A 16,037-nucleotide genomic window follows, 5' to 3' on the forward strand; every position below is an offset into this window, starting at 1 on the left:
GCGGAAGTGACGTAGGATCTTCCTCGCAAAAGTAGCAGTAATGTACTTTATTTGATTTTTTTTAACATTGTAATACTCTTCCATACCATCAGTAGACAGCAGCAGGTAGCTAATTGTCTTTGTTTAGAGACAAGCGAATTAGTGACGCATGTTTATCCAAACAGGCCCATGTTTTACACTGAGTAAGTATCAATATGAAACATTATAAAATACTTTCTTTGTGTTTAATTAATTCCTATTCAAGACGTTATAATATAACGTCATTCTTCAATGTTAAAAAATGCTAACACTTGCTATAACACTTATATTGTTAAAATACGTTTTTTTTTTTCACAATTTCAGCTGCTGGTGTGCCGTGGGATTTTTTCAATGAAATAAATGTGCCTTGACTCAAAAAAAGTTTGAAAAACACTGGTCTAAAACACTACTTGTGAATGTTAACATGGTCATTTCTGTATGTGGGGGACCTACAGACATGGTTGTAAGCAGAAATGGCGAGCGGCTCGGTTGCTAATTTAGCAATCAAATTGGTTGAAGTGTGTCCCCCCAAAAGATGTAATGATCCCCCTGTACTTTTTTTCGACAGCTTGGTCTTGTTCAAATGGAATAGCACCTGTGGACCAGTTGACAAATAATTTCATTCATTTGAATCAGGTTGTGTTGGAGCTAGGGAAACATTTAAGACAGACTGGATAGGAGCTACCGAGAACACAATTTGGAGACCGCTGCTGTAAAGGGATAAGGGAAGGAGTCTGTGATCCACAAAACAGCTGCAATTGTTTCGGTTTATTTTGCAGCTTCATTGTGATCATTGCTCTTCTCACAAACACACTTGTGTGTCTTAACTTGGTCCTTACGAGAGAATCTTTTATCACACACTCTGCAACTGAATGGTTTCTCACCAGTGTGTCTTTTTGCGTGCCTTGTTAATTTTGAGTTCTGAGTGAATCTGATACCACAAACTGAGCATGCAAAAGGCTTTTCTCCAGTGTGCGTTCTTGTGTGTTCTGTTAACTGTGCCTTTTGTCTGAATGTCTTACAGCAAAGAGAGCAGGCAAAGGGTTTCCCTCCAGTATGTGTTCTTGTGTGTAGTCTTAAACTTGTCTTAGTCAGAAACACTTTACCACAAATTGAGCAGGCAAACGGTTTTTCTCCAGGGTGTCTTCCAGTGTGAGTGGTTAAAGTCCATCTTTGAGCAAATCTTTTCCCACAAACTGAGCAAGCAAAGGGTTTTTCTCCAGTGTGTGTTCTTGTGTGAGCATTTAAAGTCCATCTTTGAGAATATCTTTTCCCACAAACTGAGCAGGCAAACGGTCTTTCCCCAGTGTGTGTTCTTGTGTGCCTTGTTAAATCTGCTTTCTGAATGAATCTTTTCCCACAAACTGAGCAGGCAAAACCTTTTTCTCCAGTGTGTCTTCTTGTGTGTCTTTTCAAGGATAACTTGCTGACAAAAGATTTGTCACACAGAGAACATTTGACTCCTTTGTTGTCAGTGTGACCTTTTGAGTGTTCTTCATCATCATCATCATCATCATAGTCTTCAGTTTCCGAAGACTGTGATGTTATGTCGTCATCATCTGAAAGTGGAGCTAAGCGGCCGTCTGATTGGGATTCTCCATCGTTGTTTCCATCACCTTCTTCACTCTTCACACTGACACCAGTCAAGGTAAACTTGATGATTTCACCCTCCTGCTCTACTTCTTTAGTGTAAGGAAGTTGTGGCTGGTTCTCCTCTTTAATGTTGGGGTACTCTGGCTCCTGCTGCTCATGACCAAGATGATCTTCTCTAAGGTCTGCAGGAAAATAAACACACAGGTTGCTAAAATCAGACTTTGCCCTTTCAAGTCTCATTTTTAACTTTGACGTTGTGTATTATTGCATCTAAAAATTTTCCAGTAATGTGCACACAGAGACAAACATCCGCACTCACAATCACACCTAGGGGCAATTTAGAGTGTCCAATCAACTTACCATGCATGTTTTTGGAGTGTGGGAGGAAACCGGGGTACCCGGAGGAGGCCCACGCGGGTGCGGGGAGAGCATGCCAACTCCACACGGGGAGGCCGGAGCCGGGATCGAACCCACGACCTCTGAGCTGTGAGGCGGACGTGCTAACCAGTCGACCACCGTGCCGCCCCATATATATATACATATGTGTTCTTGTGTGTCTTTTCCACTTATATACCTTGATATACCCTTTGTCACGCTGAGAAAATTTCACTCGTTTGTTGTCAGTATGACGTGTCATATCACCTTCAGACTGTTCCTCATCATTGTTCACAGAAGAATGTGACGTCATGTCTTCACCATCTGAATGTGGTGGTACGAGGCCGTCTGTTTGTGATCCTCTACAGTGGTTTCCATCACCATCTTCATTCTTCACAAAGACACCTTTCAATGGAGGCTTGGTGATTTCATATTCCTGCTGTTCCTCTTTTATGCGTGAGGTCTCTGTCTCTTCCTCCTCCTTAATCTGTGAGGGCTCTTGCCGCACAGCACAGAAATATTCTTTACTGAGTTCTGCAGGACACAGGAAGACAAACAGACGGGTTGTCAAAGTCAAGCTTTGCTCAGTCAAGTGTCATGTTGTGACCGACTTTGCTTATTATTGTTTGTAAAATGTTTGAAATGTTTAAGGTAAGAGAAAATGAACTGAAGAATCGGACTGTGCGCTCGTGGGAGGAAGCCGAAATGCAGAGGAAATTACGGTGGCTTAGATACACCAAAAATAACAAAATCGAACGTGCCGATTTGAACGTTTTTAACATTGTTTTATCCAGAAAATTCGGTTACGGTTCAAAATCGCTTAATCGAGCAGCACTGCTTCCTATAAAGTGCTGCACAAGGAGTAAACATTTGTCGTGCAATAATAGGACAGTTAAAACAACAATTAATAACATAAAAACAGTAAACACCACAAAACACTAAAACAATACCTAGTCTCATGCTGAGTAAAAAGCCATTCACACTTTTTTGTTTGGATACGAGTTTTAAAAATGGATAGAGAGAGGAATTGCCTTATCTTTAGCATGAGGTTATTCCAAAGGGAGCGACCGGCAACGGAAAAGGCTCGAGCTCCTCTGAACCTCGCTAACTCCAGTAGCGTCTGGTCCACTTACTTGAGGCACCGGGCAAATACGTAGAGGAGAAGTTCAGAGAGCTAAGCTAAGATAAGACCATTTCCAGACAAATGAAAGAATTTTTTTGCAATACTCGGGAGAACCTCCTCAAACAAAAGAGCAAGAATAGAGTCATAAGGGGAGCTGGATAGCAAATCACATCCTCGAAAAACCTCAAGAAAGTAGCTTCAAAGGAATTTAATGCCAATAAAAGGGACATTGACAGAGGTGTCAAATGTGGTGTTTGAAACGAGAGGTCTAGCTATCAGTTATCAAAGAACACTGCAGCAATGTATTGCACATTTCAAGAGAAAAATCTGTGCAAATAAGATGTACGATTTAAGCACAGAATCAATAGTTTTAAACAGCACGCATGAATTAAGACAGGTAGCCCGAATAAGGTTGGACAAAGATGAGTTTGTCCGTGTTTGAAGAAAGAACACAAAGCTCATCAAAGGCCCCCAGACAACCGACCAGAGAGAGAGTGAGGCCATTTTGTCACTTGCTGTCGACTGAAAATGACATCACATTTGATTAAGGCTAAGATAACGACCAATCACAGCTCGCCTGTTTTCTGGAGCTGAGCCATGACTGGTCGTTCTCTGGGCCCCGAGCAACTATTTTGTCATTTTCAGTTGACAACAATTGGCAAAATGGCCACCCCCTGAAATGGACAAAAATGGGTGAATTTTAATGCTTAACTCATATTCCACAAAGGCAATATTAATCAGAATGCCGTGTATAAACTAGTGGGGCTGCAAATAACATTTTCTTGCGAATACAATTTTAGGGTTGACTTCTCTCTAAATTTTCGGCTTGCCAACAAGTGGGCCTGCGCGTGAATGTTGTGGGTCAACATGAAATGTAAAAGATGAAATGCTGAAAATTACACGAAGATGTTAGAGGAGTCAAGGGAGTTGTCAGGATTGTGTCATCTCTCTAGTAGTAGCTTAAGTGAAAATGTTTTTGGGTTCTACATTGACAGTGGCTACCGCTATTCCCCCTGCCCCACCCAGCCCCTTCTTACCAAAACTTCTGCAAAGCTGACTAAGGCCCTGTCTACACGTAGCCGGGGTTTTTGAAAACGCCGGATATAAGCCTGTGGTTAGCCCTATCACCCACACGTCCCCGGAGTTTTTCAGTGAAAACGCAAAACTTCGGCCGCTGTGGAGATTTGCGGATATCTCCGATCCGCGTTTAGCTGTAGACTGTTACACCCGGAGATTTACCGTGCGACAACAATCATTTGACATCATTACGCAACTTGTGTTTTCATGAGAGTCAACATGATTCTCGCGGCGCTGCGTTGGTTATAGCCATTCTCGATGCGCTTTTTACTTACTTATTTGTCCGCAACCAACCACTGTTTCTCGTTGAAAGGTTTAAAAGCAATTCTGACCTCTTGTCGGTTCTCCCGAACGAGTTTGGCGCTGTGTTTTTGGTTTCGTAGAAGTGACGTCAAAGGATGGAAGTTTCTTCTGAATGGACAGTATTTGGCTAACTACTGCCACCCCGAGGCTTGAAAACGCACTTCCGCGGTTTCGTGTGGATGCGTTTTTTTAATGTGTACAGTATTCCAACGCGGGGGGTATACGGTTGTTAAAAAACGACGGCTATGTGTAAACAAGGCCTAAGTACGCCCTTGGGTCTACGTGATCATGACGAAAACGCTAACAATGATTCTATTAAAAAACATACAAAGGAATATGTTTAAGAATGTTGAGTAATTACTAAACAAGTGAGAGTAAGAATCGAACAAACCTGCTCTGTGTAAGACAACTCGAGGTTCCAACTTGAAAAGGTGACGTTGTGCCATGAAGTCCTCTTTTGTCCCACAAAGTTGCTCTTTGTACTCTGCTGCCTTTCTTGCACACATGTTCACGCAACACTTTGCATTCACTCGATCTCTTCTTGACGTTATGTTGCTCACACACGTGTCTCTTTGTTAGCGACAAGCAAGCTAAGATGGAAATTACGCAGAGAAGCTTCAACGTGCACCCAGACACGTTTATCCGGACAACAAGATTTAGATTATCCTATTTTAGCCCAGTAAAGTAGTAATGGACGTACCGTGTCAAGGTTTTAGTAGCGCATTTGTGAAGCGCGTGTCAAAATCACGAAAAGCAGCGCCCATGGATTCTGCGGTGTGCTTGCACAACCACTCAGCCATTTTGATAGCAAGCTACGGCAACCACATTAGGACATAACTTATTTTGTTCCGCAGTAAAAAAAAACAACGGTGCATGTGTGCAAGACCATTTCTGTAATAATTTTTTTAACTATATCATCTTGAACATATCGCCTTTTTCGGGTGGATGGATGATGGATGAATAGATTGATAAAAGTTGGGACTTTGTGCAAAACACAAAAACACAAGACAATCGTTTGCAGTTCTTTTCAACATTCACTTGAATACCATAGAAAGACAATCTATCTAATGTTCCAACTGATAAACTTTATTGTTTTGTTTTGGTTTTGAAAAATTTTACGAATTTCAATTTTGATGTCCGCAATACATTCCAAACAAGTTGTAGTATGGTGGGCAGGATGGACAGAAAAACCTGAACGTTGGCTCAAGTGGGCAGTCAGCGTGCTGCGTAAGCGTGCGTTCTGGCCGACAGCAGCTCTTGAATGAATTGTGCATCCTGTTACCGCTTAGGGGAGCAAAGCGATTGAAGAGCCTCAGCGACCTTTTCATCCTTGAAAAACATATGAGGGCGTTCCAATGGTACTGTGAGTTCATTCATTAACAATACACCTTTACTGAAGTGTTGTCATTTGGGGACATTGTTAAATATACTGTATACTGCTTTCAACCAGTGACAATTTTGTTCTTCTCAAGGGTAAAGGGAAAGAGACTGATCCTCTAAACAGCTGCAGTTGCTTCAGTTTATTTTGCAGCTTCACTGACCACTGCTCTTCTCACTAGAGCACTTGTGTGTCTTAACTTGGTCCTTGCAAGAGAATCTTTTATCACACACTCTGCAACTGAATGGTTTCTAACCAGTGTGTTTTTTTGCGTGCCTTGTTAATTTTGAGTTCTGAGGGAATCTTTTACCACAAACCGAGCAAGCAAAAGGTTTTTCCCCAGTGTGTGTTCTTGTGTGTACTTCTAAATGCCTCTTCTGACTGAATGTCGTACTGCAAACTGAGCAGCCAAAGGGTTTCTGCCCAGTGTGTGTTCTTGTGTGTATTCTTAAATATCCCTTTGTAGGAAACCCTTTACCACAAACTGAGCAGGCAAAAGGTTTTTCTCCAGTGTGTGTTCTTGTGTGTTTTTTTAAATGTTCGTCTTGAATGAATAGTTTACCACAAAATGAGCAGGCAAAAGGCTTTTCTCCAGTGTGTGTTCTTGTGTGTGCTGTTAAAGTGCAACTTTGAGCAAAATTTTTCCCACAAATTGAGCAGGCAAAAGGTTTTTCCCCAGTGTGTGTTCTTGTGTGCTTTTATCAAGTTTGACTTGCTGTCAAAAAAAATTTCACAGTGAGAACATTTCACTCGTTTGTTGTCGGTGTAACATGTTATATAACCTTTGGAGTGTTCATCATCATTATTATCATCGTCGTAGTGCGTGTCATAAGATTGTGATGTTATGACATCACCATCTGAAAGTGGAGCTAAGACACCGTCTGATTGGGAGCCTCCATCGTGGTCTCCATCACCTTCTTCACTCTTCATACTACCACCAGTGAATGGAAACTTGGTGATTTCGTCCTGCTGCTCTTCTTCTTTAATGTGAAGAGGCTGTGGCACTTTAATTTCTGGCTCCTCCTCATCTTTCATTTTGGGGAACTCTGACTTCCGCTGCTCAGGCCCAAGATCTTCTTCTTTAAGTTCTGTAGGACATGAGAAAACAGACACATAGACTGCTAAAGTCAAGCTTTGCCCAGTCAAGTCTCATGTTGTGACTTTGACATTGTGTATTATTATACACAAAAGTTGGCAATGTTTAAGGTAATAGACGATGAACTGAAGAAGCCTATATTGGATCAAAAGTGAAATGTCATCAACAAGAAGAAAAGTCCAGTTGCCTTGACTCAATGTTTGTGGATTACCATGACCTGGATGCCCCTTGGAAGTAAAATGAATTAAATGCTTATTAGCCAAAACAATATAATACAACTTTATTTATATAGCGCATTTCATAACAGCTACAGCTACGATGCATTTTACATTACAATTACAAAATAGCAATAATATAACAGTGAAAGCAATAAATTAAAACACAAATTACTATATGCAGTAGAGACCGGAAATCAGCAGAAAACTGTCAGTCTCACGTTGGATCAAAAGGCAAAGAATAGAAATGTGTCTTCAAACGGGTTTTAAAAATGGACAGAGAGGGGGGCTTTCCTAACACTTAATGGAAGGTCATTCCAAAGGGAAGGATCAGCAACAAATAGGCTCGACCCCCTCTGAGGCACCGCTTACTCCTCAGCACCTCAAGTAGCGCCAAGTCCGCAGACCTGAGACACCCGGAAGGTGCGTGGGAGCGGAGGAGCTCGGAAAGGTAAGCCGGGGCAAGGCCATTTAAAGATTTGTAAACAAATAGAAGCATCTTGAAACGAACTCTAAAATTCTTTTATTTATTAAAATAAAGCAAACCATGAAGGAAGGTTTGCTGCAGGCCAAAATGTGTTTTGATGGAGCAAAGCCAAAAACAATTGAGCCATCTTTGTTGTTTACAATCGCCTGAAGTGATTTTTTAAACGGTCACAACTGGTACAATATGAGAGGGATAAATCAGACTTTGCATCTTTCTGAAATGCAGCATTACATTGCCCCAACGGCCACAGCTGGAAACGGGAGCAAGAAAAAAATGGAAGCCAGTTGAACCATAACACCAGTACCAAATTGTACTTACAACCACTGGAATTATCTTAAAAACATACGAACGCTGGTTTCATGTAGTAAACCAATCAATCTTTGAAATGTTACATGTTTCTCGACCTATGAAACGGTAATAAGGATTACATTAAAACATAAGAAAGAGTCGTATTATAAACAAGGGAGTAGTTTTAATAAGACCTAATAAACAATGAGAATGGGAAGCGCACAAACCTCTTCTGAGAAAGACAACTCGAGGCTGCTTGCAAAGCGCGTCGTGACGTCTGTCGTTGTCCTCTTTTGTGCCCCCAAGTTCCTGCTTGTACTCTGCAATCGCAACACTTTGCACTCACTTGATCGTTTCTTGGCGACGTGTCGCTAGCAAATGTGTCTCTTTGTTAGCGGCTAGCAAGCTAAGCTGAGTTAGCCAGACAAGCTTCAAAGTGCATCCAAGCAAGTTTATCCTGACACGAAGATTTCATTGTTTATGTTTGAATTCAGTTAAGTAGAAATTGAGAGGTTTTAGTTCGTTCAGCACTAATTCAGGATGAATAATTTAATTAACCTTTTCCTGTACAATAATAAATGCGCATGCTCAACAGGTCGGCCATCTACACTAGGACAGAAAAAGTGGGTGGTTCCTCTATCTATTTTGCTCTAGTGTACTTGCCGTAGCTTGCTATAAGATGACCGATGTATGCGCATGCACACTACCAATTGTGTAGGCGCCACAGATCACGACTTAGACACGCGCTTCACAAAAGAAATCTCGAATTACTGCTGATTGTACTAAAGCCTCGACAGACTACGTCAATTTCTGGACTTCAAGAATGCCATGATTGAACACTTGGTGTTCGGATAAACTCATCTGGGTGCACGTTCAAGCTTCTTTGGCTAACTTGGCTTAGCCTGCTCTCAGCTAACAAAGAGGTGTGTTAGCAACATATCGCTAAGAAGACATCAAGGGAGTGCAAAGTGTGATTGTCGCGTAAAAAATGTGCACCGGAAAGAAAGCAGAGTTCAAAGAGGAAATTTGTGCATCAAAACAGTACAACGAGCCACAACGGCACCTACTGGGTTCTTTTTCCACTTTGAAACATCGAGTTGTCTTTCACAGAGCAGGTTTGTTTACATGTTACTCTCACTTTTGCGAACTACTTAAAAATATCCCTGTTTATTTATTAATTGAATTCTTATAACAATTCCATAGGTATGTGAAATTTAATTTCAAAATTTTATTTCAGGATTTTTTTTTTTACCAGGAGCATTGTGGTCGCAAATCTGTAACTTTAGGGGAATACACTGTAAATTGACTTCAAAGTCAATTTTCATTCCACTCATTTTCATTGTTACCGATAAATGGGCTAAAATGTGGGGTAGAGGTTTGCCAGCGCCAGCAAATATTAAAGAATAGTAATTATGCTTCAAATAAATCTGCAAATTTACTGGTTGCACTGATGATCCAGGAAGTTAAAGCTAAATTTAACTGACCCACCTTCAGCAAACCAAAAATGCTCTCTGCATCAGTGTTTCCTCATCATTTTGTCATGTGTGGGGTGTGCTTGAATTAAAATAGAAAATGCCACGTGCAAGTCCAAAATTTACTGTATATTTTCAAATTACTATGCATTTATAATATTCATTTGACCTGATGAATGTGTTTTGTGCCCCTGAACCTCAACGCCGGCACATTAGGCTGGAAGACGCCAGCTTCGTTTGGAGGGTGTAGCGTTCAGCACTTTTTTTCGTAAGAAATTTTTCTTAAAATGTTTCATTTTAATGTTGCAAGAGAACCATGATCTTCAAATGTAGAACTACATTAAAAAACAACAGCAAACCAGTGTTCAGAGCATTTGTGATGTCATTTTCAGTTGACATAAGTGACAAAATGGCCACCCTGTGAGATGGCTAAAAAGGGGTGGATTTTGCTGCTTAACTCATATTCCACAAACGCAATATTAATAAGAATGCCTTGTTTCAACTAGTGGGCCTCCATAGAACATATTCTTGAAAAAAATATGTTTGGGTTGACTTCATCTTTTAATCACAAGAAAGTCTCAAAGGGCTTCACATGCACAGTTGCACAGTTGACAATGTCAAAGTCACAACATAAGACTTGCATGAGCGAAGCCTTAATTTAGTAACCCGTGTGTTTGTTTTCTTTTGTCCTGCAGACATCAGTGAAGAAGATCTCCATCCTGAGCAGCAGGAGCCAGAGTTTCTACAAATTAAAGAAGTGGGGAAGGTGGAGCAAGAGCCTCTTCAAATTAAAGAAGAGGAGCAGGATGAGGAGATCATCAAGTCTCCTTTGACTGTTGCCATTGTGAAGAGTGAAGAAGGTGATGGAGATCACTGTGGAGGATCCCAGTCAGACGGCCGCTTAGCTCCACTTTCAGATGGTGATGACATGACATCACACACTTCTGACACTGATGCTGACGATCATGAACACTCTAACGGTGATTCGGCATGGCACGCTGACAACAAACCAGTGAAATGTTTTCAGTGTGACAAAACTTTTGTCAAAAAGTCCAACTTGAAAAGACACACAAGAACACACACTGGGGAAAAACCTTTTGCCTGCTCAGTTTGTGGGAGAAGATTCACTCAAAGAAGCACTTTAACAAGGCACACAAAAACACACACTGGGGAAAAACCTTTGGCTTGTTTAGTTTGTGGTAAAAGGTTCACTCAAAGATGTGATTTAACAGTTCACACAAGAACACACACTGGGGAAAAACCTTTTGCCTGCTCAGTCTGTGGGAAAAGATTCATTCACAAGGGAGATTTATCAAGACACATAAGAACGCACACTGGAGAAAGACATTTTGCCTGCTCAGTTTGTGGGAAAAGGTTCACTAGAAATGAGTATTTAAAAGATCACTTAGTAACACACACTCTTTTGCAAGACGGATTTCTGAAAGCAAATAGTAATGCACACTGGTGAGAAGCCATTCGCCTGCTCAATTTGTGGTGAAAGATTTTATCAGCAGATTCATGACAAGAGACACAAGTGTGCTAGTGTGGAGTCCACTTGTAATAAAGCTTCAAATAGAAATGTAATTAACACTTAAAAGTATTTATTATAATTGTTTACAAAAAACGCCTGACATTTTGTTCTATGTTGCATCTTTTATTTTATCTTTCTGTAGTCGTGTCTCCTAAAAGCCTCCTGTGGATTAGTACAGGTGCTAAAATCCCTCAAGCAATGCATGTACTTTGTACAATGTTTTCATTCATATGAACTAAGTTATCATTCATTTAATGAACTGTGAAGAAACTTACTTTTGATGGAAAGGTGCTGGAAATATAAATATGACCCTGAATAAACAGTGAGTCTTTCTTGTCAATGAATTTGGCTGGCTACGTTGAATTAGAAGGCCCTTGTTATACATACCACGTTCCTTTTGTTGTTTGACCAATTTTTGTTCACGTGAGGTTCTGTATACAGAGGTGTGATTATTGGTTGAAAAAGATTAGCACGTCATTGTATTATGTGCTTATTCAAGTTTTACTCAACGTTCCAACTTAATTAGATTTGAGTCTGTTTTTCTCCATCCATCCACCCAGCTAGATAACATTTACAAATTTCTTGAGCACGCGCGCCACAAATATTGTCACCAGAGTATTCCCCAATGTAATTTGTCTTAGTGTAGTTGCCGTAGCAAGTTACCCAAATTGACCGAATCGTTGCGCGTGCGCACTGCACATTATGTAGACACTGACTAAACACGTCTAGAATTTAGTACAGACCGGACTAAAACATCGACATTGCATGTCATTCACTACTGTGCTTGACTCAGACATCTTAAATTCAATCTTCGTGTCCGGATAAACTTGTCTGGGTGCAAGTTCAACATTCTCTGGCTAGCTTAGCTTAGCTTGCTAGCCGCTAACAATAGGGTGACGTGCGTTAGCAACACATCGCTAAGAAACGAACAAGTGAGTGAAAAATTTTGTGATTGTCGCGTGAAAATGTGTTCAAGACAGATAGCAGAGTACAAGGAGGAACTTTGCTCAGCAAAAGAGGATATCAAGCCACAACGACACCTTTGCAAGTTGGAACCCCGAGTTGTCTTACATAGAGCAGGTTTGTTCTATTCTTTCTCTCACTTATTTTCTAACAACTACTTAATGTTATTTAAAATATTCTTGTGTTTCATGGAATCCTTGTTAGCATTTTAGGTTACATTTAATATGGAGTTATTGACATCCAGTAACTCGTACTTGTTGGGTCTGATGTTGTCCGCTCTGGTTACGTGGACCCAGGGGCGTAGTTAGTCAGCATTGCAGAAGTTTTGGTATCAAAATGCTCGGGGGTCATGTTTGACCTCAGAGTCCGATAGTTCCCTTATTTGGTCCTTAGGGACTGGCTCACTCCACATCGCACTTGCTGGGATATGTAACTTATTTTTCTAGTAAAAAGAAAGTTATTTTCACTTAATTAAAGTGGGTTTGCATAGAACATATTCTTGAAAAATATGTTTGGGTTAACTTCCACTTTAATCACGAGATCCCGCAGGAATCTGCAGAGAAAAGTGTTGATTCCACGGAGAACAATTCTGATTCTGCAGAGAGCAATTCTTGATTTAGTGGCTTGAAAGTTAATTGTATGCACTGACTAAAGCGGAAATCAACCCAAACATATTTTTTTCATAATTTTTTCTTAGTTACTGTACTGTATGTTGACAATCACTGGTGGGATCTGAACAATTGCCACAATTTAGATGGCTGTCATCCAATCACAACAAATGCAAGTTTTAATAAAATGTCTATGTTTTCTTTCTGCTTCACCAGATGTTTTTATACTCAAAAAGGTCAATAGAATTTGTGTGTATAGTATTGTTTATGTAATGGGTTTATCACCTTGAACGCTAAAATGTAGTATTTTCAATTCTAACTGCTATTGTATGACTTTCGTTTAAGAACAAGAGGCCCCAGCAACAACAACGTTACTCCAGACCATAAGGCTTGACTGTGGCATCATTAAACGAGAAAAAAATTAAAACCCTCACAATCTTGATTCGTACTCACAGGGAAACAATTCAAACACGCAAATTATTACCATTACGGTTATGAATCGTTAATCACGCATCTCTCTTTTTTAGCGTTATCTTACTCCACATGTGTTCAACTTGTTATCATTCGACTGAACAAGCTATGGCTCCCTGCAAAAATGTACATAAGCTTTATGTTCAATTAAACAATTCCAGATTTCACACTGAGTAAGTACATTTGGGACTAAACTGAGACAAGATCATTATTTCAGTAATCATATATTTTTCTTTCCTGCTTACCCGTGAGATTTTTCTAATGTAAAATATGTACCTTGGCGCAACAAAGGTTATTTTGCAACTGATCTAATCAATACTGTCCTCGATGAAAGCTCAAGTTATTAAATAAGTCTTATATGATGCATATAGACCGACGTGTTTATGTGACAGATTTCAAGTGAGCTCTAATTTCTCCACCAGGGATCTTGCGTGAGAGAGCTACAGACTTGGTACGCTGGTCTCGCTGTTAATTCTGGCACTTGAAATGGATATCTGGTTCCAGTCGCCAGTCTCTTGGAAGTTACTGGCGTGTGTAGCAAATGTTCACATATACAAGCATTGAAAAGAGCACCGTTGATGATAGCTCTTAGCCAAATGCATGATTGCATGACATTTCTCCTTTAATCCAATCGTCCTCTTCAGTTCATCTTCTAATACCTTAAACATTGCCAAAGAGACAATAATATGCAATATCAAAGTCACAATCTGAGACTTGACTGTGCAAAGCTTGACTTTTCTCTTCTCGTGCCCAGCAGACCTCAGTGAAGAAAATTATTGCCCTGAGCAGCAGGAGCCAGAGTCCCCCCAAATTAAAGAGGAAGAGGAGCCCAATACACACCTTAAAGAAGAAGAGCAGGAGGATGAAATCATCACATTTCCATTGACTGATGTCAGTGTGAAGAGTGAAGAAGGTGATGGAGAGCATTGTGGAGGAGCCCAATCAGACGGCCTCATCCCGCCACTTACTGATGGTGACGAAATGACGTCACACTCTTCTGACACTGATGACGCTGATGATGAACACTCAAACGGTGATAGTACATGTTACACTGGCAACAAACGCATGAAATGTTGTCAGTGTGACAAAACTTTTGTCAACAAGTCATCCTTGAAGAGACACACAAGAACACACACTGGAGAAAAACCTTTTGCCTGCTCAATTTGTGGTAAAAGATACTCCAGGAAGGTACATTTAACAAGCCACACAAGAACACACACTGGTGAAAAACCATTTGCCTGCACAGTTTGTGGGAAAACATTTTCTGTAAAGACAAGTTTAACAATGCATACAAGAACACACACTGGGGAGAAACCCTTTGCCTGTTCAGTTTGCGGCACACAATTTAGAGAGAAGGGACATTTAAAAACACACAAAAGAAAACACACTGGAGAAAAACCTTTTGCCTGCTCAGTTTGTGGGAAAAGGTTCACTCAAAATGACGCTTTAACAGTTCACAAAAGAACACACACTGGAGAAAAACCATTTGTCTGCTCAGTTTGTGGGAAAACCTTTTCAATAAAGGGAAATTTAACAACACACACAAGGACACATACTGGGGAAAAACCTTTTGCCTGTTCAGTATGCGGTAAAGGGTTTTCTATAAAATGTGATTTAAAAAAACACACAAGAAAGCATACTAGGGAAAAACCCTTTTCTTGTCCAGTGTGTGGTAAAACATTTTATCGAAATGAACATTTAACAAGTCACTTGAGAACACACACTGGGGAAAAACCTTTTGCCTGCTCAATTTGTGGTAAAACATTTTCTGTAAAGACAAGTTTAACAATGCACACAAGAACACACACTGGGGAAAAACCTTTCATCTGCTCAGTTTGTGGTAAAACATTTTATAGAAATGAAGATTTAAAAAGGCACTCAAGAACACACACTGGAGAAAAACCTTTTGCCTGCTCAGTTTGTGAAAAAAAGTTCTCTCAAAAGAGACTTTTAATAGTACACACAAGAATGCACACCGGAGAAAATCCTTTTGCTTGCTCAGTTTGATTGGATGAATGAATAACAATTTATTTCGCTCACGTCATTTAAAAACAGACAGAATATTCACAGACTATAGCTCTGACTTATATTTTGCTTACCCCTACCTGACCAACCCATTCAGAAGAATTCTCAACTCAAACATCATACAGGCATAACAATATAGTAACACAAAACATCATCAAAACTAAGTCTGGGAAAATAAGTTGACCACCACAAGAATTGGTCGTCAGAAAAATGTATTTCTTGATGTTTTTATTTTATCATTTTAAAGCCATATTTGTGTCCCACTCTTCTGGCAGCAAATATATCCATCAATGTATTATGCCCTGGGTTTGGGGTTGTTTTTCTTTCTCAAAATTGACCAAATAAAAAGTTTGAGGACACTACTGCGAAGTGGAACTGGGGTTGCTTGGAAACACGGGCACGCAAACGCGTGACTTGGAACGTGGCTGGGTCAGCTGGCCAGCCATCCACCAATGTAGTACTACCATGGCCGTTGTCTTTTTTTACTCATTAGATAATGTAATATATCCTACCATCACCCGTTACAATGCACTGTATTATATATAGTAAATAAAAAATAAAATTGCCAGTTGTGAGTGACAAATTAAACATGTAAAGTATTTGACGTCACGCATCCCACAATACACTGCGCCAAATGTAAACACCACACCTCCTTTAGTATCCGAACCATTGTTATTTGTTGACTGTTTACTTTTAAATGCGCTGACAACCTTATTTCATTTTTTTCATACATAACTGTAAGAAACGTACTCTTTGTATTTATTCCTGTCAAGTAATTTACATCATCAGTATTAATTAGTTGAATAATATCATTTGCTATACTCGAGCCAACGCTTAGAAAAAAGTAACAAAAAGATTATTCAATTCATTTGCAATATCTTCATTGTTGAAAATTTGAATATCTCCCTCAAAATGGTTTGTGGGCATTCGGGGCGATTAATCTTTTCCAGTGTTCTTTGTAATTACACTGTTCACTCTAATATTGTTTCTGCTCTCTTCCGTTAGTTTACCATA

General features: G+C 40.0%; 3 protein-coding genes and 1 pseudogene across 7 annotated transcripts; 2 read left to right on the top strand and 2 right to left on the bottom strand.

Moving 5' to 3' along the window:
- Positions 1-771: 771 nt before the first annotated feature.
- LOC147149884 (uncharacterized) lies at positions 772-5,290 on the bottom strand. Of its 4 annotated transcripts, none has more exons than XM_086024884.1 (3): positions 4,881-5,290; positions 2,254-2,520; positions 772-1,793 (listed from the first exon to the last, which is right to left on the bottom strand). In XM_086024884.1, exons 1-3 carry the CDS (start codon positions 4,993-4,995, stop codon positions 787-789), a joined length of 1,389 nt encoding a protein of 462 aa, XP_085881010.1. In that variant the 5' UTR covers positions 4,996-5,290; the 3' UTR covers positions 772-786. The 4 variants fall into 4 exon arrangements, with proteins under 4 accessions (XP_085881010.1, XP_085881011.1, XP_085881012.1 ...); XM_086024885.1 differs by lacking the exon at positions 4,881-5,290 and adding an exon at positions 3,120-3,143; XM_086024887.1 differs by having other exon boundaries at positions 1,657-1,793; positions 2,186-2,520.
- A 264-nt stretch (positions 5,291-5,554) lies between these two features.
- On the bottom strand, positions 5,555-8,557 carry LOC147149885 (uncharacterized; annotated as a pseudogene). The gene is made up of 3 exons (XR_015086123.1): positions 8,512-8,557; positions 8,181-8,273; positions 5,555-6,955 (listed from the first exon to the last, which is right to left on the bottom strand). The product of XR_015086123.1 is annotated as an uncharacterized LOC147149885 (transcript).
- Positions 8,558-8,620: 63 nt separating this feature from the next.
- Positions 8,621-11,275, top strand: LOC147149886 (uncharacterized). The gene is made up of 2 exons (XM_086024895.1): positions 8,621-9,068; positions 10,121-11,275. The coding sequence occupies exons 1-2, from the start codon at positions 8,942-8,944 to the stop codon at positions 10,891-10,893; spliced, it is 900 nt and encodes a 299-aa protein (XP_085881021.1). The 5' UTR covers positions 8,621-8,941; the 3' UTR covers positions 10,894-11,275.
- A 373-nt stretch (positions 11,276-11,648) lies between these two features.
- LOC147149887 (uncharacterized) lies at positions 11,649-15,385 on the top strand. Its single transcript, XM_086024888.1, has 2 exons — positions 11,649-12,036; positions 13,753-15,385. Exons 1-2 carry the CDS (start codon positions 11,922-11,924, stop codon positions 15,003-15,005), a joined length of 1,368 nt encoding a protein of 455 aa, XP_085881014.1. The 5' UTR covers positions 11,649-11,921; the 3' UTR covers positions 15,006-15,385.
- Positions 15,386-16,037: the final 652 nt, after the last annotated feature.

This window comes from Filicampus tigris, chromosome 3 (assembly GCF_054856515.1).
Source record: "Filicampus tigris isolate MCC_2025a chromosome 3, RoL_Ftig_1.0, whole genome shotgun sequence".
NCBI classification, from domain to species: Eukaryota; Metazoa; Chordata; class Actinopteri; order Syngnathiformes; family Syngnathidae; genus Filicampus; species Filicampus tigris.

Bases quoted from the DNA above. Each gene is read 5' to 3' on its own strand.
- LOC147149886 (XM_086024895.1), top strand. From the start codon at position 8,942: ATGTGCACCGGAAAGAAAGCAGAGTTCAAAGAGGAAATTTGTGCATCA. The intron at 9,069-10,120 runs GTTTGTTTACAT...TTTGTCCTGCAG, and splicing joins AGTTGTCTTTCACAGAGCAG to ACATCAGTGAAGAAGATCTC.
- LOC147149887 (XM_086024888.1), top strand. From the start codon at position 11,922: ATGTGTTCAAGACAGATAGCAGAGTACAAGGAGGAACTTTGCTCAGCA. The intron at 12,037-13,752 runs GTTTGTTCTATT...TCTCGTGCCCAG, and splicing joins AGTTGTCTTACATAGAGCAG to CAGACCTCAGTGAAGAAAAT.
- LOC147149884 (XM_086024884.1), bottom strand. From the start codon at position 4,995: ATGTGTGCAAGAAAGGCAGCAGAGTACAAAGAGCAACTTTGTGGGACA. The intron at 2,521-4,880 runs GTTTGTTCGATT...TGTGTCCTGCAG, and splicing joins AGTTGTCTTACACAGAGCAG to AACTCAGTAAAGAATATTTC. The intron at 1,794-2,253 runs GTGATATGACAC...ATTTTCCTGCAG, and splicing joins TGATGAGGAACAGTCTGAAG to ACCTTAGAGAAGATCATCTT.